The 24,992-nt window shown below is 37.6% G+C and overlaps 2 protein-coding genes across 5 annotated transcripts in view; both read left to right on the plus strand.

Annotated features, from left to right (window-relative positions):
* LOC134825959 (acyl-CoA-binding protein-like) overlaps nucleotides 1–24,992 on the plus strand; it is an 89,707-nt gene that overhangs the window by 32,792 nt on the left and 31,923 nt on the right. The gene's annotated exons all lie outside the window — the stretch shown is intronic.
* LOC134825957 (guanine nucleotide-binding protein G(s) subunit alpha-like) lies at nucleotides 182–23,633 on the plus strand. 4 transcript variants are annotated; one of them, XM_063838163.1, is made up of 12 exons: nucleotides 182–395; nucleotides 3,438–3,510; nucleotides 6,468–6,522; nucleotides 6,882–6,998; nucleotides 7,459–7,556; nucleotides 8,063–8,117; nucleotides 11,244–11,317; nucleotides 18,074–18,203; nucleotides 20,922–20,971; nucleotides 21,366–21,508; nucleotides 21,643–21,710; nucleotides 21,847–23,633. In XM_063838163.1, exons 1-12 carry the CDS (start codon nucleotides 269–271, stop codon nucleotides 21,991–21,993), a joined length of 1,137 nt encoding a protein of 378 aa, XP_063694233.1. In that variant the 5' UTR covers nucleotides 182–268; the 3' UTR covers nucleotides 21,994–23,633. The 4 variants fall into 4 exon arrangements, with proteins under 4 accessions (XP_063694233.1, XP_063694236.1, XP_063694235.1 ...); XM_063838166.1 differs by lacking the exon at nucleotides 182–395 and adding an exon at nucleotides 956–1,097; XM_063838165.1 differs by lacking the exon at nucleotides 182–395 and adding an exon at nucleotides 1,797–1,928.

Below are 24,992 nucleotides of genomic sequence, written 5' to 3' on the forward strand. Positions count from 1 at the left end.
AGCATTTGAGGGAACTTTCTTTAATTCACGGGTATCTTATCTATATAATAGTGTGGACTGTGGTATCTATATGATGTGGTATCTAATTTCACTGTTACACTTGTTTTTGTACTTTTTTCGTTTAACGCAGATGACCTACTTATGATCCGGATTTAACAATTTCATCACAGCTCTCTTTCCTAGGCAATGTCACATGTGATGTACGCTTGTTAGTTCCTGATCAACAGAAAATTGGCACCAGAGCTTTCTATTGATATTTTGATAGAAAATGGGTTGTTTCTGGGGCCCGAGTTCTGATGAAGATCGTGAACAAAACAAGAGAAACTCCAAAATTAATCAAGAAATAAAGAAGTCAAAGCAAACCTTCAAATCAACTCACAGACTTTTGCTTTTAGGTTTGTCAAATTTGGTTAGAATCGATCGTAATCTCTTTAAATGTATGCATCAATGAATTACATACACTTGCACTCTCGATCTATGTCATATTCAACACAAATCTTCATGTTGCCTATAATATTGCTCAGTACTTTCTGTAGATTATTGTCTACTACTGTTAGTGACTTTTGAAAAAGGTTAACAGTAAACTATTGTCAAGCTATAATGGCACCTTATGGTCTCAATGTTTTATTCACTATTCACAATTTATTGTGATTTAGGAAATTACTCGATTTAATCGTGCTATTGAATTGTTAAATTGATTATTGTATCAAGCATTTGAGGTATCAAGGGGCAGGAGGACTTGAAGATACAACAAATTTGTCTTGGAGTCCTTCCATCTGAAAACAAAGAAACTTTTCAGATACTCAAGTTGATAATAGGTTCATATAGACCGCCTGCCCCTTAAAGTTCAAATTTATAAGAAATAGTAAAGAATAGGCTCAATTTTGACTGTATTTTGTTTATCAAAGTTTAACTAGTTTAAATTCGTTTAAACGTTATTACTGATCCTAGCTTTAAACTGAATGACAACTCAGCCATGAGTTGCCTTTTCTCGAATAGTGAAAGCGATAGAGAAAAGGCAAAAAATGAGAAGATAAACAAAAGGCTTGCTGACTACAAACCACTGTTTAAGTCCACCCATAGATTACTATTATTAGGTTTGTTCAGCCCAACAGTTTGAGAAATCTATTCTTTGTTCTTGACTCTCAGTAACATCTCGGTTTTAAAGAACTTTTTTGCTGCTTCTGATTTGAGAGGTTTTCTCTTTATATAGTCCCAGCCTCATTTGAATATCCTTACAATGTACAGCTTTTTAACTGCCAACAAACCGTAACTAGGTGCTAGAATATAATATATGAATAAATCGAATCATGATATCTATCGTTTTCTGACAAAATTGCTAAAAAATCCGAGGTTTTTAAAAGCACTTTTGACACATTCATGAAAACTTGTGGCATTTTAAGCGGTTTCAAAAGAGGGTTTCTGAGGGACAGTCATTGGTTCTAATGCAATGGTTTCTGATGGTTTTCAGGGATAGTTCTTGACCCAATTAAGAAATATGGGTCAAAGAATTTATAATTTCAAAATTGGTCTCGAATCACTTTTGTCAGAAAACGGCAGATATGCAGCAATAATAGTATGTGTCAGGAAAGATATTTGAATATCTAAAACAAATCTACCTGACTATATATTTGATAATTTATGAGGTAAACCAGACTTTCTGAAAGACCGAATAAGTTATATCCCTGCTCTTAATATATAGCTTAAAACTTAGTAATAGTTATTTTTTGTCATAATATTATCATTATCCATTGTCAAATATAACAACTTTCCATCATCTAGGCTTATATTTTATGACAGCTTCGTTATGAGCTGTTTCAAATCAGACACTGCCTCTGACTCAGCAGCCCTAAAAAATAAAGAGATAGATGAACGGCTTGCTTTGTTCAAGCCATTGTTTAAAGCAACCCATAGATTGCTCTTGCTAGGTTTGTTAGCCGCCATCCAGTGTGTTCAACCTATACCATTAATTCAGATTACGGTCTTACCGGTTGCTTCTGATTACAATATTTGAAGATTTATTTCATTTAATTCTTTTCACCAATTCAATTCTTTGAGTGAACTCTTTGATTTACATAGTTTTTGAACTTTCCATTATGTTTGACTGCTGCAATTTTTCATACTGCATTTTTAAAGCGTGTTGTTAAATGGTAAAACTTGAAGAATTCTTTGTAAATTACCATTTTGATTGATAACACCCACAACAAGAATACTTTTCATCTACAACATACTCAGTATCACAACACGATTAAATTTCTCATATGTGCATCATTAAAACACTAAACTCTAGTTGGTAGTGCGTGCATGAACATATGGTTATCATGTGCTGCTTCTGTAAGAAACAAAGCGAGGCAGACATGCGCAATAGAGACATTGAAAAACGGTTGAAAGAAGACAAAATGAACTTTAAGTCAACCCATAGGTTGCTTCTCTTAGGTTTGTTCTCAGCAGCTGCAATTCTTGTCATGCTCAGCAAAAACTCCCAGATTCCATCAGCTTGCTGTATATAGCTGTTCAAATTATACGTGATCAACCAAAAAAGCATCTGTTGCATCTTTCGGTGTCAATGACATAGCTTCCCCTGCACGACATGTAATTATGTTAAATCATGATTGTAACTTTTGCACATGTTTATGTGGCATTAAATCATAAAGCAAGTTAAAGCCTCAAGCTGTATGGGATAGAATTGTGTCAAATTTTGACGTAACCAAAATATCTAGACTGCTCTCTCTTTCAGAAATTGATTATTAGAATCGAATATAATGTAGCAAAATCATTACAACAGCGCTAAGACAAAATTACAAATGTTCTTTCTGTCAGACTGGACAGCAGAACTAAGTTCATCTGTATACATTTATATGTTCATAAAACAACGTGTTAACCTAGTTTCATGAAACGAATATCGACACTCGTTCTTCATCATGTTTATCCCCGCACAGATTTCAAACCCAAATCTTCTCATGATTCAAGTGGTTTACTTGGTCTAATCGATAGTGTGGATATTATTCAATGTTTGATACAATGAATGTAATCATGATTTAAATACAAATTTGAAATTCGATGAGTTTGAAGCACTATAATATTATAATAATTTTCAAAATAATCTGCCATATTTGGATAATATAATTATCCAGCCAATCTTTTCAGCTAAAATCTGCTATTAGAGCTTTTGCTCAATCACTAAATTGATGTTTCGTTTGACTTTTTAAAACATGATCTATTTCGCTGCCCTGCATAATCTATGATTTTCAGCTACAATGACTGTTTCAGCATTTGATAACGAAATTATTATTTTATATTTTATATTGGACATCAATGTACAAAATAATCTCGAATTTAATCAGAATCGTGGCTCGCAGAATTGCATGATGTTCTTGAAATTGAAAAGCTTGATCTTGAATAAAGCTAGATCTTGAAAATAAGTTGGATTATTTCAGGGGGCGGAGAGTCAGGGAAAAGTACGATCGTCAAGCAGATGAAAATCCTTCACATCAATGGTTTTACTGAAGAGTAAGTTAACATACAACTCCCCCTACTATTATCTCATGTCCCGTTGGTTTCGTGCATTCCTCCAGAAGTAATCCCACCATCAACTTATTATCAAGATTGTATTTATAGCTCAACGAGCTGAGAGCGATTATCTTATCCTGCATGTTATTACCGAAAATATTACCTATCTATTATTAGATCTCATACGTAGATTTTAACTTAATGCACGATATTTTGAGTTTCGTATGACGACGATCCGAAGATTGTAATTAATGTTTTTAACGTCTTGCATATGGAACAAGAGACACAACATGGTAGTAATAGCATTACTTAAGATAGTGCTCGTCCTGTGTAGACGGAGGTTAATAGTGCCAAAACGTGAACCTCATGATCTGCTGTTACTTTTATCTAACATTCCATGCTGTTCTTGTAGTTTTAAGTCAAACAACATAACTTCATTCCAGTTATAAGCTTGAGCCTGAGCTGAGTATGTACAGTATAATAATATGGATTGTTAAAGTTGGATTCAGAATAAATGGTGAAGATGTTGTGTAATGTGTATACAATTACATCCCTCTCTCTCTCTCTCTCTCTCTCTCTCTCTCGTGTGTCTTGAGGGTGTGATTTACTGTAATTTACAAAACTCTAAAACATTAGCACTTTATTAGAGTGTTAGTTATACACCCAGCTCCCTCCGAGACACGTGCATTGTTTTTATGCAGTGCACTTAAATAATGCGCACCGTATAATGTCAGTACACGCCACAGTGCACAATGTGCATGTGTTCTGTGCTAACCTTTTTTATTAAGCTAAAAAGTGTCCGCGTATGGTCGCAGGAGTGGTGCTAAACACATGCCAAACTGTGTATAAAAACTGTGCAGTCAGTCCAAAAATAGATACAATTTGCCATGTGCTCATCGATAGTACATATTGATGTATTTCAACTTCCACAGCGTGTGTTACCATCCGTGTGTGATATACACCTAAGTAACTTGGTATTTCATAATTGTACACAATTACTACTATAATTATTAATGAATTTCCATTTTATCGTCTATAATAAGTGCCCTTCCTGTTTCTGTTCATAAGACACGTACGGGTAAATACTTGACTCATTGCACATTATACAATAGTAACTATTATACAATAGTATCGTAATTAGTTCCTTGTGAGCTTAATATGAACTGTGGATAGTCATCATATTATATTATATATAGAATAAAATATAAATAATGACATTGTTAATGAACCAAAAGTGCCAATTTGGTGAAAATCACGAATCAGCAGGTACAAAAACTAACTTAAATGATAAAACCGCAACTTTTGATAACTGTTGATAACGATTCGCTTGTACACTATCCGTTGTAATCTTGCGCAATAATGTCGGTACACCTCTCCCTCAAGATGGTTAAAAGTTCATTACATTCAGATATATAGGTACTGATCTACTGAAAAATGAACTTCCCATCCACCAAACGTTTCGTATACGTATATCACATCGAATATGACAAGGTAACTGTTGAATGCAGCTGTAATGGTAGAATTTGTTTGGTCTGAGTAGAAAAGTTAACCTCTGTTATTCAACGCCACGATGTTGAATTTTAAAACTGAACAGATTGAATGTAAGACACACTCGGTCGTGTAATAAGCTAAGTGCACAGTGTACTAAGTAAAATAATACCTACCTGGATGGAGCACCTGGTAGCAACATGGCTATAATTAGAGATTAGAAAGTTGGGAATGTTAGCAGTGTTAGTAGCAGCAGATTAGAAAGTTGGGAATGTTAGCAGTGTTAGTAGCAGCAGATTAGAAAGTTGGGAATGTTAGCAGTGTTAGTAGCAGCAGATTAGAAAGTTGGGAATGTTAGCAGTGTTAGTAGCAGCAGATTAGAAAGTTGGGAATGTTAGCAGTGTTAGTAGCAGCAGATTAGAAAGTTGGGAATGTTAGCAGTGTTAGTAGCAGCAGATTAGAAAGTTGGGAATGTTAGCAATGTTAGTAGCAGCAGATTAGAAAGTTGGGAATGTTAGCAGTGTTAGTAGCAGCAGATTAGAAAGTTGGGAATGTTAGCAGTGTTAGTAGCAGCAGATTAGAAAGTTGGGAATGTTAGCAGTGTTAGTAGCAGATTAGAAAGTTGGGAATGTTAGCAGTGTTAGTAGCAGCAGATTAGACAGTTGGTAATGTTAGCAGTGTTAGTAGCAGATTAGAAAGTTGGGAATGCTAGCAGTGTTAGTAGCAGCAGATTAGAATGTTAGCAATGTTAGTAGCAGCAGATTAGAAAGTTGGGAATGTTAGCAGTGTTAGTAGCAGCAGATTAGAAAGTTGGGAATGTTAGCAGTGTTACTAGCAGCAGATTAGAAAGTTGGGAATGTTAGTAGTGTTAGTAGCAGCAGATTAGAAAGTAAGAAATGTTAGCAGTGTTAGTAGCAGCAGATTAGAAAGTTGGGAATGTTAGTAGCAGCAGATTAGAAAGTTGGGAATGTTAGCAGTGTTAGTAGCAGCAGATTAAAAAGTTGGGAATGTTCGCAGTTCTTGAGCGATAGAGAAACAGTTCTACATTCATCTGCTGTGTCTGTTTAAAATGAATTAGTTTTGGGATTAAAGATTGGCGAGAGGAAATACCTAGACATTTTCTCCTAACTTAGCTAGTGGGCTGTGTAGTATATAATATGAGCAGGTGGTAGTTGAGGTGAGATGTCTCTGCAGTGGACTCTGTTTGTGAAATGCACCACCAATCCTCCGTGTATTCAACCTCGACAGTAATTATAGTATGAGGTCATCTCGATTGCAAAACTCATCTGCATCATACAGGCAGTCGAGCACTCCCTAATGATTTGTGGAGGGCTATTTAATTATACACAAGCATTGTTGAGTGTCTGTATTATACGTACTAGACACACATTAATGACGTCTTAAGATTTGAATTTGTTGCAGAAATGAAATATGTAGTACCGCAAACGTAAACATCTTAACTTTTACAGAGAGAAGCGGGAAAAAGTTAACGTAATACGACAGAACGTGCGTGACGCTATCACGGTAAGTTTCGTGTATTTAAAGTTATAATATTACTGTAAGCCTCATACATCGATACATGATGATCTCGCAAGTGTTCAAAAGTTGATATATATAATATATATAATTGAGTATAATATGATGATCTGCATGCAGCCTGAGAGGACCGACTCACGGCTAACAGCTCATATTATAATGATACCATCCAGTGTAGCCGTTCACTGAGAACTCTCAATATTGGTCCCTATTTCTGTACGTGTAGGTATTACAACCTGCATCTGCCACATTATGATATATATGTGAGCTATTTATAGCAGGACACAACGGTCTAAAGTTCAACTTGCTAACGTATTGATTAATTACAAAGAGCTCTACCTTTTCAGAGTATATGCATGGCAATGGGTAGCATCGGATTAGAGCCGTCCGAGAGAATGAACGAACAAAGTCTTTCAGCTTACGAGTATATGATTAACATCCCCTCAGAGTTTGATTTTCCCCAGGTTAGTTTTTTAAGATAAGAATTATCAACTGTATAAATGACCCCACGTGACTTGTTGGTTGTGATGCCAGTATTCCTCTTGTTTTAGAGTTGTAAGGTGCAACTGACTGCAGGTGCTAATGAATACCATCGCTGCACTGCAGCTTTTCAGAGAGCTTTACAAATTTGATTGATCTGGAAAAGTAAGATTGTATTAATTAAAAGAGCAAGAGAGGATGTGTTTGTGTCTCACACGTGCACTGTACGTTAGTGTGACATAAAAACAACCTCCTCCTCCTCCCGGCCCTATACATTCGGTGTCAGACGTCTTTGGGAATGCCTGGCATCCAAAACACGTGTGCTATTCTTACTTAATTTTACGTAAGACACGTGCTATTTTTACTTTATTTTACGTAAAACACGTGCTATTTTTACTTTTTTCCCCCGTTTTTTGGGTGGGCAGCTAACATGCGTCATTGCAGGTGTTTTATGACAATGTAATCTTGTTATGGAACGACCCACTGATACAGGAATGTTACGATAGGTCAAATGAATATCAACTTATAGACAGCGCTAAATAGTAAGTTGTTTGTTCCAGAGTAACTTAAACTGTCAGCATCTATTTTTAGTGAAATAGTTTAGCCGTTATTGAATATAGTAAAATGGTGAGCTATTTTAAGCTGCAACATTCTGTATAACCACATGATTTACTTTCAGTTGAAGAATTCGAAAAATTTTGCTATGCATATTGCATAACAATAGTAATTTGTCCTTGATCATTGATGGTGTCACTCAATATTAGCTAACTTCGGGACATTTCAACTAACACTTAAGTTAAAGGATGATTTTCGAAATATGAGAACCCAAAGAATAGTTAAATGGACATTTATAAGAGTACCGATATAATTTTAAATATCAACTTTTCTAAACGACCATTTACTAAAGGCCATTTACAATCAAATACTACAAATTCTATCTAAAAACGACTCTGTTCGACGATGTTCCTTTAGTGTTGGTCGCTGGACTCCCTCCCCCTATATTATAGAGTTATAGCCAAACAGACATTGTAACGTTCTTTCGTTTCAGTTTCCTGGATAAAGTTAATGTTATCAGAAAAGATACATATGAACCTAGTGATCAGGTATTTATATATTTAATTGTATCCTTCAAAAAAACAGAATATTCACATTAATCTCCCACAATATTTGCAGCTGGTATACTGTAACTACTCATTCGATGATTCCGTCACAAAAATTTAACAATTCTATTTTTAGATGCCACACCCAATGACTCAATGAACATGGAATTGCTTATTGGGCCGCGAAAATGAACGTTTATTAAGAAAAAATGAACATTGAACATCGCCATTATTTGATTTGATATATTCCTGAAATGAGTGATAATAGCAAATCATACCAGAACGAATTGTTCCCCCTCGCCCCCCCCCCCCCCCCCCCCTCTACAATTACTTATTTAGTAATTAGCTTTCAGAGAATCTTGTTTCAAAGTTATGAAGGTTTCAGTAACGGTTTTGCTTTCATGGTCATATACTCCGTTCCTCTATATTTAGGTTCATCTTGTATTAAAGACCATCTATTATTGAAATGATGCGCCTAAATAAAAATAACTATATTTCTACTATATTATTAAGATCATGATAGTTACGTTATCAGTCTCCTTGTATTATGTATGTTACTGGTATACATACACTGGTATGTTACTGGTAAACATACACTGGTATGTTACTGGTATACATACATACACTGGTATGTTACTGGTAAACATACACTGGTATGTTACTGGTATACATACATACACTGGTATGTTACTGGTAAACATACACTGGTATGTTACTGGTATACATACATACACTGGTATGTTACTGGTAAACATACACTGGTATGTTACTGGTATACATACATACACTGACCGTATGTTACTGGTAAACATACACTGGTATGTTACTGGTATACATACATACACTGGTATGTTACTGGTATACATACAATATACATACACTGGTATGTTACTGGTATACATACATACACTGGTATGTTACTGGTATACATACATACACTGGTATGTTACTGGTATGTGCTGGTATTATGTATGTCGCTGGTATGTGGTGGTAGCCGTTTTATGATCGTTTTAAAGCCGTGTAACACATATTCTGTAGAAGTTAGAGAAACTGAGATATAATACTGTAAGTGAGACGTGTAATAAAACTCACACGGTCTCTTTCTCTGCAGCTGTACAATAACATGTGTTTTGTTGAGACTGTTGTTTTTTAAACAAGCCGACCAAACAGTGCAGGAATAGGGCACGTGAGTTTGATAATATGTTATACATATTAATGCAATACAAATATAATATGTTGAGGGCTGAGGATTGTAATAATGGCCAGCCTGTGGACTGTGTAGGTATTATAATCTTTGGTTGAGTACATTGGAATATCCCCTCCCTCCCTCCCTACCCGGGGTATAATTAGTATCACAGATCTATTTTTAGCGCGTCTCTCCCCACCAACCGTGTGTGAGCTGACCTATTTATAGCCGGCCTAACATTACTATTGGATTACTCTCCTTTAATTGTTTTACAGTAAATCACTGTCTAGTGTTACTCACGAGCACACCCAGGCCGGGTGTGTGTGTGTGTGTGTGTGTGTGTGTGTGTGTGTGTGTGTGTGTGTGTGTGTGTGTGTGTGTGTGTGTGTGTGTGTGTGTGTGTGTGTGTGTGTGTGTGTGTGTGTGTGTGTGTGTGTGTGTGTGTGTGTGTGTGTGTGTGGGGGGGGGGGGGGGGGGGGGGCGTGCATTTTCGGATTTGTGGCAAATGAGCCGTATGGCGTGTATGCGTAGGCCGTAGAAAAGGGGGTGTGTGCGTGCATGCGGGTGTTTTTGAATTTGTGTCAAATGAGTTGTATGTGTAGAAAAGTGCGTTTGAACGAGTGCAATGTGCATGTGCGGCGTGAGTGTGTCGGTGTGCTGCGTCCTTTTGTGTAGTGTGGTATTCTGAATTTAGCGGCCCCGGCCCTCCGAAGTCCGAACACCCTAATTATTTCTATAAATAAACCTCAAATATTTGACCGAAATATATCACTTATAAAATACTAATGACGGGATGGTGTCAGGAAATAAAAGCGCATATATTATATTGAATGGAGCTGGGTGCACTAGATAAGAGTGTTAGGTGTTATTAATGTGGTTAACAAATAAACCGGTACGTGGCCTGGACTGACTCAACACAGAGCACAGCTGCTGCTGCTAGTGAAATGGTCCGTTAGTAATAACCCAACCTGCTTTTCAATATTATTATTAACTTGTCCTCATCTCTGTGCTAAGCACCTGCAAATTGTAATTATCTTCTCCAAACCCACACGTTTATAGATCGCAAGTAAAATAAGCCCAGCTCTTGTTTGCAAGAAAGCAGACTTACTTACTCGGGCTGGTCCGTGTTTTAAGACACCAGCTCTCGGGTATTGCCTGCCCTCTAGGGCTACCCACACTTTCCTAACGGTGTTGAGTTTCAATAACATAAATTGTCCCTCCCTCTCCTCGATGCAATTATCAATCCGCACACTTTTCCAAGTCAGCGTGACGTCAGGGCCGAGTAGACCGTGTTGGTACACATGACGTCACACTATCACGCTAGTTCACGCTTTCTATTGGCAGCTCCCTCACTCCCGTCCCCCTCCTCCTCCACGCCAACATCTTTCTCTGGCAAATGTCCGGCAGCCCAGCTGCCGGCTTAAAATAACACCCGTGTCCTTGTTTTTGTTGCGTTACCATGGAAACTGAGTTTGTGATAAGTTGACGACACATTATTAGTAATATATAGGTGTGTGGTGGTAGTACGACCCTGATTGCGTAGGTGAGCAGTCAGGTGCGCTCTAGATTACCCAGTTTCAGGGCACCTCCCTAGGGCTAGGCTCCTAACTCTAATCGTAAAACTTATCCCCGCCCAGTCAGCTTTATATACGCAACATTATGGCCTGGTTTCGTCAAACATTTGGCTGCCTTCTATGGAATTCTGATAACCGCATAATACGACATACAGCGATACTTGTTTGTTGTCATATTCACATTTCAAGATTAATTACCAACATGCATCTAAACTTCAACAGATCATTACGTAATCAAAAGCGAAATCACGGATGATCGCATCGATTAAAACATAGTGACTGTATATTTTACGGTTATTGTGACACATTTTACCATATTTTACCATATTTTACGGTTATTTTACGAGGTTTTAACAATTAATATTTCAGGACGTGTTACGCTGTCGTGTGTTGACGTCAGGGATTCTAGAAACTAAATTTGAAGTAGATAAAGTTAATTTCCAGTGAGTCTCTTTTACCGTTAATTATTAGAAAATATCTTATTATCTTTACTGTGTTTCGCTGAATTTGATTAAAGTAGCGATGTAAGGGAGAAAGGGTTTGGTTAGCAGCGATGACATAACTCACATAACTCGAATACCTAAAGTTTACAATATCAAGATTTAAATCTAGATAAGACGTTGGAAAGTGTAGGAATATCGCTTAAATCACGTACGTTCGCCGTCCATGAACTCAAGCATGTTCATTATAAACAGAATATTGTGTCAATTAATTTTGTGTTACTTGACCTCATGATTTTAATTTTGATGCCAATTACATATTTTAGTAGTCAGAAGTGCTATTGTGAGTGACACGTGAACCACTCCACATTTTATTCTACTTTTCTTTTTAATGTGATCTGTAAATGTACACATGTATACTCCAGTGCTTGTATGCATACATTGTCTAAAACTATGTTACTATGATGGATCATAGTAAGTCTTTTGTTCTTCGAAAATGTTTCATCAAAAGGTCGAATATTTAACCGGAAATGACTGTTAAGACTTAAGATGTGGTAGGGAATAGTTAAGTTTCAACATTGTAAAATATAATGTAAATTATAAACCATACCATGTGTCTAGATACACTTTACATTACATAAATTCTGGCAACCCCGTATTATTCTACAATTAAGTTCTGGGTACCAAGCTTTTTAATACCATCACCGAATATACACCTCATTAGTTGCCTTGCGGGCATCCCAAACTTAACTTTCTACGTCAAATATCACCTGATTTCTGTAGTACATCATGTGCAATGAGAGCTGATCAGGCATCATCGGGTCAACTTGTAACAAATTGGCATCACGTCATGGGTTACAGACTAAGGAATGCCACAACGTTTTAACAAATGGTCATTATATCGTCTATTATTAAGTTATCAAATATCACGGACTCTCGGTTCCAGTAATCTCAAACTCTTTACCGTGGTAAAAATATGTAGCTCTCATCTCTTCTACAGAAATAGACACAAATCTACCGACCACTACCAACTTCACTGCAAACGAATGCAATTCTTACAGTGAGGTTTTTGCTTTTGATTTTTAAAACCACACGCACGTACGAATCTGCATACTGCTGTTTGATGGCTTTATTTTTAAGATTATGCTAAGGGGAAGTCAAAAGTCGTTTTAATATAATACGTGCTATCGATTATCGACCTTATAATAATTATTTCTGACAGAGGGAAGTGCTATCTTTGAACAGCTACGTTTGGTACCATGGAAACATAATGTTGTTCCTAACCAAAATTATCGCCTGTTAAAAGTCAGCACTTATGTGTAATTGTATTGCGCAAGCGAATTTCAATCACACGTCCTAAAAATCGATTCTAAAAATCTCCCCCTACAGTTTATTGACAGAATTTTGAGATAGGCCTTTTAAAAACTTTCATTCGATTTTGATGATTGTCATGAAGACCCTTACCAAAACCATGATATATCATATTCATAGCCTAATCGATACAGTAAATGTACGTACCAAGAAAATGTCATTTCTCTGTACAATTCAACTTTAGGTCATGACCATCGACCTAAATCCAAAATCCTGCCAAGCAAGCACATGCTGATAGTAGTTATTGATAAAAGAGGGGAGGCGTGGAGTACTCTCATGTTTGGCTTACAAAGTTCGTCTGCAAGTTCAGCACCTCACATTGTTCAGACCGATTCAACATTCTGCAACGCTCCTACAAGATAGCGACTCAATGCTTCTTCACAGATAGCACTCCGTGCTCCCTTGCAAATAGCATCTCAACAGTCAACGCTCCTTCATAATGCCGATCTGGCTTGTTGGCGAACCTTGTAATTGTCAGTGATTGACAAACGTGTAGAACCTGAATTAAAGATGAAGGGGACGCATTAAAAGCGATGGCAGCCCAAAACAGCCTCTTGTGTATAATGAAGTTCCAAACTCTAGATCACTCACAAACCTGCAAACAAAAAGAGGTATTTGCCGGTTATAAGTTGATTCTAAATTAAATGCTCAACGTGACAATAGATTTTTGCCAGGCATGCAACTCCAGTCCAATTTAGCTTAATTTGTGTGTTTCTAATTTGGTCCAGAGGGAAGACCTCTGGAGTACGTTGCTTCACTGCTAGATCACCCCAGCACTATTAAATATTAATGTACTGACAGCTAGATAACAGGTGTGATGTAAACGTTCGTTATCTGTGCCAAGTAACAAAAATAACGCATTTACTCTCGACTTGCACTGGTTTGTATGGGAAATAGTTGCCTGGAAAATTGGAACTTGGTCTGAACACTAACTAAAATGTTGTGAGGATGTTTGATTGAGGTGACCATTAGCGCATCATCATCATCATCATCATCATCATCATCATCATCATCACCATCATCATCTCGTGAAACTCACTATACACGGCAAGTAATATCATTATTATAATCATATTGTATGTAGTTACCCCCAGCCCACGACGCGTGTGTTATTTCCCACCAATCACAGGGCTGCATTGTGGTGTGTTGTCCAATCAGCTGACAGCATTACAGATACTATCCCAACGTGGCTCAAAGACAATGCGCGCTATTTATAGCCCAGGGCTAATAAGTCCAGCACTATTAATAGCCTTCGCCTCGACACATAATATGGCCAGCAGCTGCTGCTTAAGTATATACACATCTACACTCGACACACGCGCTATCGGACCAACTGTGCTGTTTGTACTGCCTCTAAGAGAGACTGCAATATTATCAAGTGTGGTGGTGGGGGGAGAGAGAGAGAGAGAGAGAGAGAGAGAGAGAGAGAGAGAGAGAGAGAGAGAGAGAGAGAGAGAGAGAGAGAGAGAGAGAGAGAGAGAGAGAGAGAGAGAGAGAGAGAGAGAGAGAGAGAGAGAGAGAGAGAGAGAGAGAGAGAGAGAGAGAGAGAGAGAGAGAGAGAGAGAGAGAGAGAGAGAGAGAGAGAGAGAGAGAGAAATATCTGTTTGCAGGACATTTTGGCGATTGAGCCAGTTTAGCGGATTGTTTCTACTAGCTCTAAATTTGTTTTCTCTCTGAATACAACGACAGACTATAACTCGAAGTAGTGCGTATTAATTGTGTCTAAAATTTAAAGAGTGTGCTGTGTACTAGTAATGTACTGGTGTCTAGCAGATAAGGATGTTGTACACTGCTCTACACGGTGTATCATACTCATACACACAACAACGCAATCCACTGTAATTCCTGTCATGCTTGTCGCTTGCGTAATTCTCTACATATTTCCTCGCCGCTATGACATGATATCTCCTCTGTCATGACGTGACTCATCCTGCTTACCAAGACATCGGGAGCACATGCCATCTTAAAAACCACCTCCGCTACAACAATACGTGCAGACATTAGACGAACTAAAAATAGCAGGTCTAATGCATGGTATTGTGTCCCAATTCACTGTAGCTGTGGAATGCGATAAAGAATGAATCTGTAGCAAGGTCTAACGTGATGTAATACAATTGTGATAATATTAGGCTCGAGGAAACCTGTGTAAAAAGGCACAGTAAACCTAGTTTCCATTACTGTTGATATTTCTCACTGCAATGATTTAACGAAGAAACGAATGACTTTAATTTATGGACCCAGGTCATAAAGTTCACAGCCCAGAAGTAACCCGAAACGTGCTGCAGGGTTTGCGCTGGGCTGTGAATTGAAATGTAAATATTAAATTTTTCTTGGATAGACAAGTCATTAAATCACCAGGTGATAGCATCATGGAATATAAGTGTAGGAAAGAGGAGCATTAAGTGATAGGATGATGAAGTATGAGTGCGGGAAGCATTAAATCCAGTGCCGTTTGAAATACCTAAACGAAGCAAACAGCAGATGAAGCAATTTTGTTGTACGTGAGCTAAATTTGTGCGGCATTTTCCAATTCACCTCTAAATTAACAGAACCATGTCAAACCTTGCAGCGTCTTGAAAATCTTCTGGGTTTGGGAAAACCATACCATCCTGCGAAAAAACGGTTCTGTCGACCACTTGTGAGGAACATTTAAACTCTATACTAAGTCGTACCGGGGTCGTACCCAGAGTTACGCTCCGTAAATAGTCCTTTGCCATTGAGGCTGAGTTCTTTTGAGCCTTTAGAAATTGGGTTTGCATGATTGATTATGATAGGTTAAATGAATTTTACCGGGGCAGTTTCATTGCCCTTGTAATCATTATACCATATTTGTATAATTATACTGGCATGTCTTATCCGGAATCGCATCTTGAGTAGTTAATTAGCGCGGATATATATCTATTCTGCTGACTCTATCAGTCTATTCTTAGTTCCATTATCCAATATCCAGCAAACTTTGTTAGCTTAGTTTCTGGAGAATAACTGTGTGGGGTCTTGTAGTAGTGGTCTTGTACACTGTAGTAGTTGTACTCAGTTCCGTGATCCAAGAAATGGTTGCCAGATACCAGGCGCGAGTATTTACAGTTTACACCACAACTGCGGTTTAAATAACTGCGCTCAGGGCTCTGGATCAAATCCTTTCTCAGCAAGGCCTGCCCAAATCTCGCCTTCTCCTAATGCGTTTTAATGCGTTAACAATTAGTGTTATGCATCGAAATATTTCACTCTATTGTTCTAGAATAATCGCCCATTATATTTAAGTAGTCGAGAAGTGGCTGGTTAATTAGCGTGCACGGCAGCCCCCTCATTAGCCCCCTGAGAGAGCGCTAGTAGCCTCTCCTCCTTCTTCTCTCTCCGGGCACTACATCTCATAATCTAGATGCATTGTTATAGCATAATACATGATAATATTATATATAAGGCTCTGTAATCAACTAAGGAGTAGTGATGTATTTATAGCTTACTTGAGAGAATGTGTATACTATATATACCCTCTCTCTCTCTCTCTCTCTCTCTCTCTCTCTCTCTCTCTCTCTCTCTCTCTCTCTCTCTCTCTCTCTCTCTCTCTCTCTCTCTCTCTCTCTCTGCTATATATACATGTAGTTACTACCGGGCGGGCTATTTATAGCCTCATGTAATGTTAGATAACAGATCCCTCCGCATGGAGTCCAGGCCATGTACACGTGAAACTATCCCCCGGGTCTGACTACATTTTACTTTCTATTTTACGGCAGAAAAATCAGCGTAATTACACTCTTAATAGTGTTGCATATAATAACGCGCTGCGTTCTAAGAGTCTCATCATGGAAGCTTATAGTGAGGTGATCCAGGGAGTGGGTACAAGGCGTGACAAATAAGAGGGAAATAATACAAAAGTTAGCCTGGTCCGTATCTAGTACATGAGATGATCTAATGTCTAGTATTTATTATAGAGGGTTCATTTTATCTGGTACTAGATATTGATATGGCTATTTGCCAGGATTGTATTAAGTTGGTCCTACATTTCTCATTACACCACCACCACCACTGTATTGTAAACCATCATGTTTAATATTGTGTGTACTGAACGTGTGTGTATAGTGTACAAGGTGTATTATATATCATAATACGGTATTGCAGTGTATAGTGGTGGAAGGAATGACGCACAATGGATGTGAACTGTGTGTGACACACAGATACAGTAAAACATCGATTAATAACCGTTGCACATAAAGTTCGGATTTTCATGCTTTGCGGCAATACAATTACACTGAGCTTAAAATTTTGGACCATCTTATTTCCGCCAATTTTCGATTGTGCCGGTATTAATTTGGTCAGGGGTTCGAAGTTTCACTGTAGATGGTTTATATAGATCCTCGTGTGGGCGCATCTCCTGGGGGTCCCATCTTGATCAATCACATGTTAGCAGCCACGTGACATCATTATGTAGTGCCATGGTGATGAGTGTTGTTCAGGACTTGTTGCCGTAGCAACGCCGTTCTTCAGACACAAGCCCTGAGAGCAGCTTTTTCCGAGTCAAATTTATCTTGAAATTTATTGATGGTGACAATTGAGAAGCGTTATATCACAACGGACTTGTGGAGCGAGCAGTGACGATAAGAAGATACCGTGATCAGATTGGAACAAATTGTTCGCCTATTTTGAAATTGCATTGTCAATTCTATTCAAAGAAAGTTCTGTCTATTTTTATCACTAATACCCGTACGATCCTCACCAAATATGGTCATATAACCTGAGCATGATGGACATTAAACAGCTTTAAAATTATAACGTTTTTCTCTGGAACCATTTTTGGTTATGATCCCTCACATAATCGATCCTTTGGTTGTTTCACTAGAAATGAATGTCTGTCAAATGACGATAGAAACTAATCGCTTTTTACCATAATTCGCGAATGCAACACAAATTGGGGTTCATGGTTAGAACCTTATTCTTAAGAATTAAAATTTACTATAGCTCATAGTGATTAGTACACTATTATAAAAACCAAATTCATATTGGGATATCAAATTTGGTTTATATAGGGCACTATTTAAAATATGTTAAATAGAGAACTAAACAATTAGGACTGTGAGCTCAGTGAGGATGACGTTGATTTGGCTCAACAGGAGATGTGTTTAACAGAGTCACAACTCACATACCAGTTTTATGTTTTTATTTATCCGTAGCGAGCTGCTACATCAGCCACATTTCATTAATACGGCCATAGACCAATATATTATTGCTATGGATGGGCCCTAAAATGAATTGGGGACTGGGTAGTGTGTACGAAAAGTAAATGATATATCATTATCCATTGAATTCTGAATAGATTGCTTGTAGTGGATTATTAAGTGAAAAACTTAATGAAAACACGATGTTTGTTTCTTCAACATGGATTCATTTCAGTATGTTCGATGTGGGAGGCCAGCGGGACGAGAGGAGAAAGTGGATCCAAGTATTTAACGACGTCACCGCTATAATATTCGTGGTGGCTTGTTCTAGCTATAACATGGTCCTCAGAGAGGATCCGTCCCAGGTAAGAGTGTTTTAATTTCTCTTCTAAACTATTTCACCATCACCAGGTTATTTACCGTCTTCATATACCTCTGATGGGCATCTGAAAAATTGTGCAATTTCTGTAACCCCACGACGTGCAAATTGGACTGAAATTTGTGACGCTTTAAATATAGAACAATATATCATCAAGTATATTGAGGATCCGTTTATAGACTTAATATGGAAGTGCGGGGTAGGTTATCCGTTTAGATCGTTTATACGTAGCAGGGTGTGGTAGTGAGGTACAAGTTCACTTACCCCGTATTGGTAAGTTTCAACATTGCCAAATTTCATAGTGGGCGGAATTAGAAATGATAATGAGACGCGTGGTTTCTTGGCATGTGAAATACATACTAAATAGGGTAGAATATCTGCGTTATACGATCAAAACTAAATAGAGTTGTGAAGGGGTGGGGTATGTGTCGCTATTTCGTGAATTACTTATTTTGTTCACTAGGTAATGAATACATTGCGAAACTAGAAGTTAATGGCGAAAATTTCGATGATATTTTTAAAATTCAGAAATGTCACGAACAGTTAATTATATGATGAAATGAAATGAAATGAAATAAAGCATTTATATCCCGCTTATATCAACAACCAATATTATTAAAAACAAAAATTGCCGACTTCAAAGCGGCTGGCGTGGTGACAAAAGTGATAATTTAAACTCCAGAATGCATGTATATTGGGCATTAAATGTAAAGTGTAAAATGGCCAAAGAAATATGTAATATCTATATTATTGAATAAGAAATAAACTATTATATCTCACTCATCTATCTCACAAATTTTTTTTGTAGGATTTTCCGTGACCTTCTTCTTCAAATCTAGAACCAGCTGTTTATGTACTGCACGCTCCTCCGGTGACCGATCCGGTGAAATAAAGACAGTTTTGAAACACTGAGACAGTCTAAGTTCTTTAGCTTTGATCAGTATCTGATGAACGGTCAACGGTGCTGGAGCTTCCAAATGATACTTTAACAGCTCTATATTTGTCAGCAGCTTTATTCCCAATTCGAGCAGCTTCAAAACGTGGCTTCTCTGCCATTTGTTCAAACACGTCGCAAATTTTATCAGCAAGTTTCTCACCTGCATCCTCCTTGAGACCAAAAATCAACACATTTCTGCTGCGATCCTCTTCAGCTACCACATTCTGAACTACTTTCTTAAAGTTCTCTGCCGTGAAAGTGGAGGCAGAGCTGTGGGAATGTTTTGACACAGCAGCACTGTCAAGACTTAATCTCAGCTTGAACAGTATTTTCTACAGCGGTTTTAACAGTTCTCTGGACTGAATCTAGCTCTTTAGTCTTTATGTCCAAGAGTTCAGCTTGCAACTGAATAACTGATTTCTGAGCATTAATCATGTCACTTCTCATTTCCTCCAGTTTTATTGTCGCTTTTCGAAAGCATTCCTTATATCCAACAATTCCCTTAAAGGCATCAAAAAGGTGCTTTACTAAAACGTCCTTGTTTGGTTTCTTGAACTTGTCTAATGTAATATGACTATCTTCATCACAGTTTATTGTCTTCATCACTTTCTCAGCCCAACAACCAAGATCATTAGCAGAATCAGCAACATGTCCATATATTTACATGACCACATTGTAGAGTCCACATTTCCCATAATGTACTCAGAATTGTATAGCACCAGACACAAACTAGCAGCTAAGTCGTCGTTAAATTGTAGCGATAAGAGATGGGATAAGAGAGCTCAATAATCAACGCGTAACAAAACTACACTAACAAATGATGAAGAAAGTGGGGAAAAAAACAAATGATGATGAAAATCTAAAATATATGGCTACATTCTACAATGAGCATTTTAATAACAATATTAATTCAATCCTATAATGTGCCATGTAATAATATTAAAACCGTTATATTTATCTACTTAACAAACTTCTTATCGGTCATGTAATCCGGAAAATGTGTTGCTGTTAATACATAAGCAGCGTTATCAACCCAGTTATAATAACAAATTTGAAAATTGGGGGACCAAATTTTTAATTGTCTATCCATCACAATCTGATGAGTCAGTTGTTACTGGTGACACTTATCCTAGTATGCCCTATATGATGCGGTAAAAGTGGTCTGGGCTTCTTTTCCTTTTTCTTATTAGTAAATTATAGAGTTTTATCTGAACCGAAGAAATTGTACCATGCTGAATAGATGTGATATTATGGGATTAATACCATTCAAAATATGAAAATATCTTATAATTGAAGGAACTACAAAGCGCTAAATCTTTTAATACAACGACAAATTTCGAGTCAGAATCATGAATTTTATTGATCTCGCCATTTCAATCATGGTCGAGTTCAGCAGCCAATCTTGTAGATCCTCAGACAAGTGTCTAGATCAAAGCTAAATAATGGATTGAAACTGGCCTAAAACATTTATTCTAACCGGTTTAATTTAGGCGTGAAAACATAACTGTAACTCTTATTTTTCGTTATTTTCATAACACGGTTGAGTTTAAAATCAATGAATTGGATTATAATCCGGTACCTGTGATTTTCAAACCATCAGCCTAATGCATGAACTGTCTGCTGATGCCTTGGAATGTTGCCAAAACTTTTTTTGGAGATGATTATGATTATATGTAGCATTGTATTTCCATTTCATAGTCGTCACAATTTGGATGCGTTCAAGGACTGAGAGATATCGTTTCAAAAAATAACCCGGTTTCATTTCAGAACCGTTTACGAGAAGCGCTCTCTCTATTCGAAAATATTTGGAACAACAGGTATTATTAACAAATGCTTATCATAGCACTTCCGTTTGCTGCGCACTTGGCAATGTTTCTTTATCTTTTATTTTAGTTCGCTGAGCAGTAGAGACGGTCCGAATATTCGAAAATAGAGATGTATTAGACGTCAAACGCAGCACATAGTAACCTATACTAAGCTTATGCATAACTTTCGCGCGCACGTGTGAATATATTGCTTGATTGGATTCTTGTCAATCGAAATCGGCCAGAATCGAAATGATCATGATATGATGGACAATGATCCTAATCGGGAGGGAAAGAAACAACAATAGGGAACGTTGAGAATCCAGATCCCATTCATGATAGTTTCTTTGTTGTTTTAATTTGCTACAAAACTTGCTAAGCTTTAGTAATCTCAATATATTACCAGGTGGTTGCGCCAGATATCTGTAATATTGTTCCTCAACAAACAAGACTTGCTATATGAGAAGATAATGAGTGGTAAATCTAGGCTAGAAGACTATTTTTCTAACTTTGCCAGCTACCCCATGCCATCTGAAAATGCCTCCAGAAGTAAGTTACCCGCTTATTTCTTGTGAATTTAAAATTTGCTGCAATTTTCCTATATCCTTTTGACAGAAAATTATCATAATTTACTCTGCAACTAAAGAAGGTCTAAATTTATTTTTTATTGTACATATTTTCAGTTAAAGGCGCTGACCATGAGGATGAAATGTTCATTCGAGCAAAACATTTCTTAAGAGACGAGTTTCTTGTGAGTATACTTCCACTTCCAATAATTCCCTTAATATCGGTCTTTAGCACTGTATTCTGTATTCTCGTTCCCTCTCCATATTACTAACTTTTTCTCTGCTTTTTACCCAATTAACTGACCTTGCGCCCTCCCACAGCATATCAGCACGGCTTCCGGAGAGGGCAGACATTATTGTTATCCTCACTTTACCACGGCTGTGGACACTAAGAACATAGAACGGGTATTTGCGGATTGTCGGGACATTATTCAGCGAATACACCTGCGACAATACGAACTACTGTGAGGCCGGGCTACACTCACCCGGCCGGTACCAGTAACTTGTAACATAGTGTATAAAGTAACGGTAGTTCGCATATCATGTGGGATTGCCGACAGCAAACAAAGATTTCAGTGGAAATGATATAGCAGCCATTAGAACCAAACACCCGGCAGCAGTAGCTGTGAGGCGAGTGAGCTTGTCTGTCGTGTCGGGGGTCTGTGTGACGTAATACGTTGAGCTGTGACGTCACCACACTTTCTAGGAGAGAACAGCGTTGCCTGGCAACAGACTAATGTTGTACACTGTTAAATGTACAATGTTTCTTAGTATAATATGTACACAATTGTAGATTGTTATCAGTTTATGTTGGTAACATACGTATACAGTTTAAATGTTTACTATTAACATCTTTCTTAATTTGTTTTCTTACATTAATTAAGTAATTAAGTATAATTAAAACCTAACCGTCAGACACCCAGTGCCTAATTTCGTTGTTATAATTTTAAGGGATTTTATTTTAACTTAACTGCCTGGACCAGAATTTGTAATGATTGTTGAAAATTTTCCTCGATTTCATATCACAGGAGAATTTGGACGGAATTTTGGTTGCTAGGTGTATTTTGATGGTCCTAGTTTTCAATTAATAGCTAATATAAATGGTTTTCACCTGACACATACAACACCATATATGGGCATGTTTTGGATTTCAACAGGATCATCTACCCAAATTGACCCCGGTTATGAAAACGCGAAACTTTTGCAAATCTTCAACCGTACATTACATCGTGTCGTTGTTCGTAGATGATCCTTATTAAGGGAAACACTTCTTGCCTTCAAACACTAGTTCTTTCATAAGGGATGGTACGCTAATTGTTTTTATGTTTTATTTTTAGTTTAAAGATTTTATGTAGACTATTTAATTATTAAATGACCTGGCTACTCGAGATCATCACAAATTTAACACATAATACGATTTTAATGTGACACTTTTTGATTGACTTGTGCTGTTAATGCCAATGCTCGCAAGATGCCTAATGATTGCATTCCTGATGCGATATAAGTTTAAAAGGAGAGGAGTATGGGGCTCTTGTTGTGATATCGAATGACTAGGACTGGCTTCTACATCGATAACATAGTTTCAGTTCTCGGGCTCACTCAATTTTATTCACTATTTAACTTCTCTGCCCCCGATATACAATTCATAGCTTAGTCTGGTCAATTTCATTTCATTTCATCTTCATGGAAACGCTTTGCACTTACCCAATTCTCTTCACGGTTGATCAATGATCATGCATCAAGAGAAACTTCCCCAACTTCTACTGATGATGCACCATGCTTTTGACTTCACATTATCCATCAACTTAACGTGCTATCCTGTGAACCATTGCCAATTTTTGTCAACCACCAGGCCCGTTTTAAGAAACTGGATGCAAACTTACGTAATATGAGTCTTATTGTTCAGAGAGATGTTTCCGTTGTAAAGTGTGGTGTGAGTTTAAGGGTAGTAATGCTAGCATTAGGATTAGAATTAGTATTATATTTGATACGCAGAATCTTGATTTTCTTTGTCCCTCTAGTCATGCAGTGCAGTACTATACCTGCCATTAGACGTATAATAAATTTTTGTTAATTCTTTAAAGTTCAATGACAGATTTCAATACTTACGATGATTTTCAATTGTCTCCTTACCAAATTCAATTACCTGCAAATCTTAATCGTAAATATAACTTGAAAACATACTCAAAGGGCTCAAATCACACTACTGTAACTGGACGGTATCGCGATTCGCGGGTGAGGTTTTTAAAATCGAGAATTTTGAAGTTTGACTTCGACTGAGTGATTTACCCACACTTAGCTCGTACTATAGTTCGGTATTCACTGCGGTAGTTCGACCCGTTAAGTGACAAGAGATCACATTTGTTTAAATTCCGTTCACGACACAAATTATCTATCCAGGATATAATTCCTTGCCTTATATCATTTACATGTATTCCTACATGACGCGTGCGGCTATCAGTACACAAGTCTCGCAGATATATAGTGATAGTCCAAGAAGGGTGGAACAAAACGGATTCAGGGTTGTCTAACTACATCATAGTCATGTTCATACCTCTCGTTTACAGCTATACCGTCCAGTTTGCGGTAACTAACTTGACATGTGCTGCATTTCATTTTGCAGTATTATATAGAATCAAATTAAATGCCAAACAATTGACAATGTGAATGACACGCGTAATACGTATAGTACCTATCATTTGCGTTGCAGACAATTCTGTAACAGGTGCACCCATCACCTGCTTTGCCAATTCTATAAGGTATAACTATAATTGCAATAAGGAAGTTGGCCTAATTTGACTTTTGAGTTTCAGCTAGTTAATAGGATTTTGAATAGTCACACTTAACTAGTTCATAGTTATCTAGGGCCACCTATATAACGAATTAAAGTAATACAAGTCACGCAATAGTCGAGTGTTTACGAACATTAAACCTTGGGGTCCGGTCCCCAAGTTAAAAGTTGTTAGTTTAGTCGTTTGGCCGGCCTCCATAATTAATTTTGCGCAACGCTAAATATGTAGTTTATGGCCTGATTTACCTAGCTCGCCAGCCACCACACCCTCTGTATCACGTCGTGGGCTCTTACTAATTCGCTCGCCCAAAAATTTCACGTGACTTTGGTTTTTATGGTTTTGCAGCCGTACAAAACGGTTTTACATGATGCTACGTCATGGGGGGTGATTCGGAATCAGCGTCCAAAAATACACTTACATGTGTCATGTAGCTAGAAAGCTTCCCAGCAAACCCTACCTTGGAGCGCTTCGACGCGCCGCGCAAACTAGCATTCTTGCAACAATCTGACAAGATCGTTGCCCTGCTTCGCAGAGCAACGATCTGGAATGTGGAAGGGTTGACACCGTCAATCAAACCCTACCGGCTAGGCTGGGGTAAATCTCCAAAAGTAAAATAAATAGAACCTTCCGGTTTTCAACGAAATTTCCGTCTCGTAAATTTATTACGGGCGGCGC

Source organism: Bolinopsis microptera, chromosome 1 (genome assembly GCF_026151205.1).
Source record: "Bolinopsis microptera isolate Bmic1 chromosome 1, MBARI_Bmic_1.0, whole genome shotgun sequence".
Taxonomy (NCBI): Eukaryota; Metazoa; Ctenophora; class Tentaculata; order Lobata; family Bolinopsidae; genus Bolinopsis; species Bolinopsis microptera.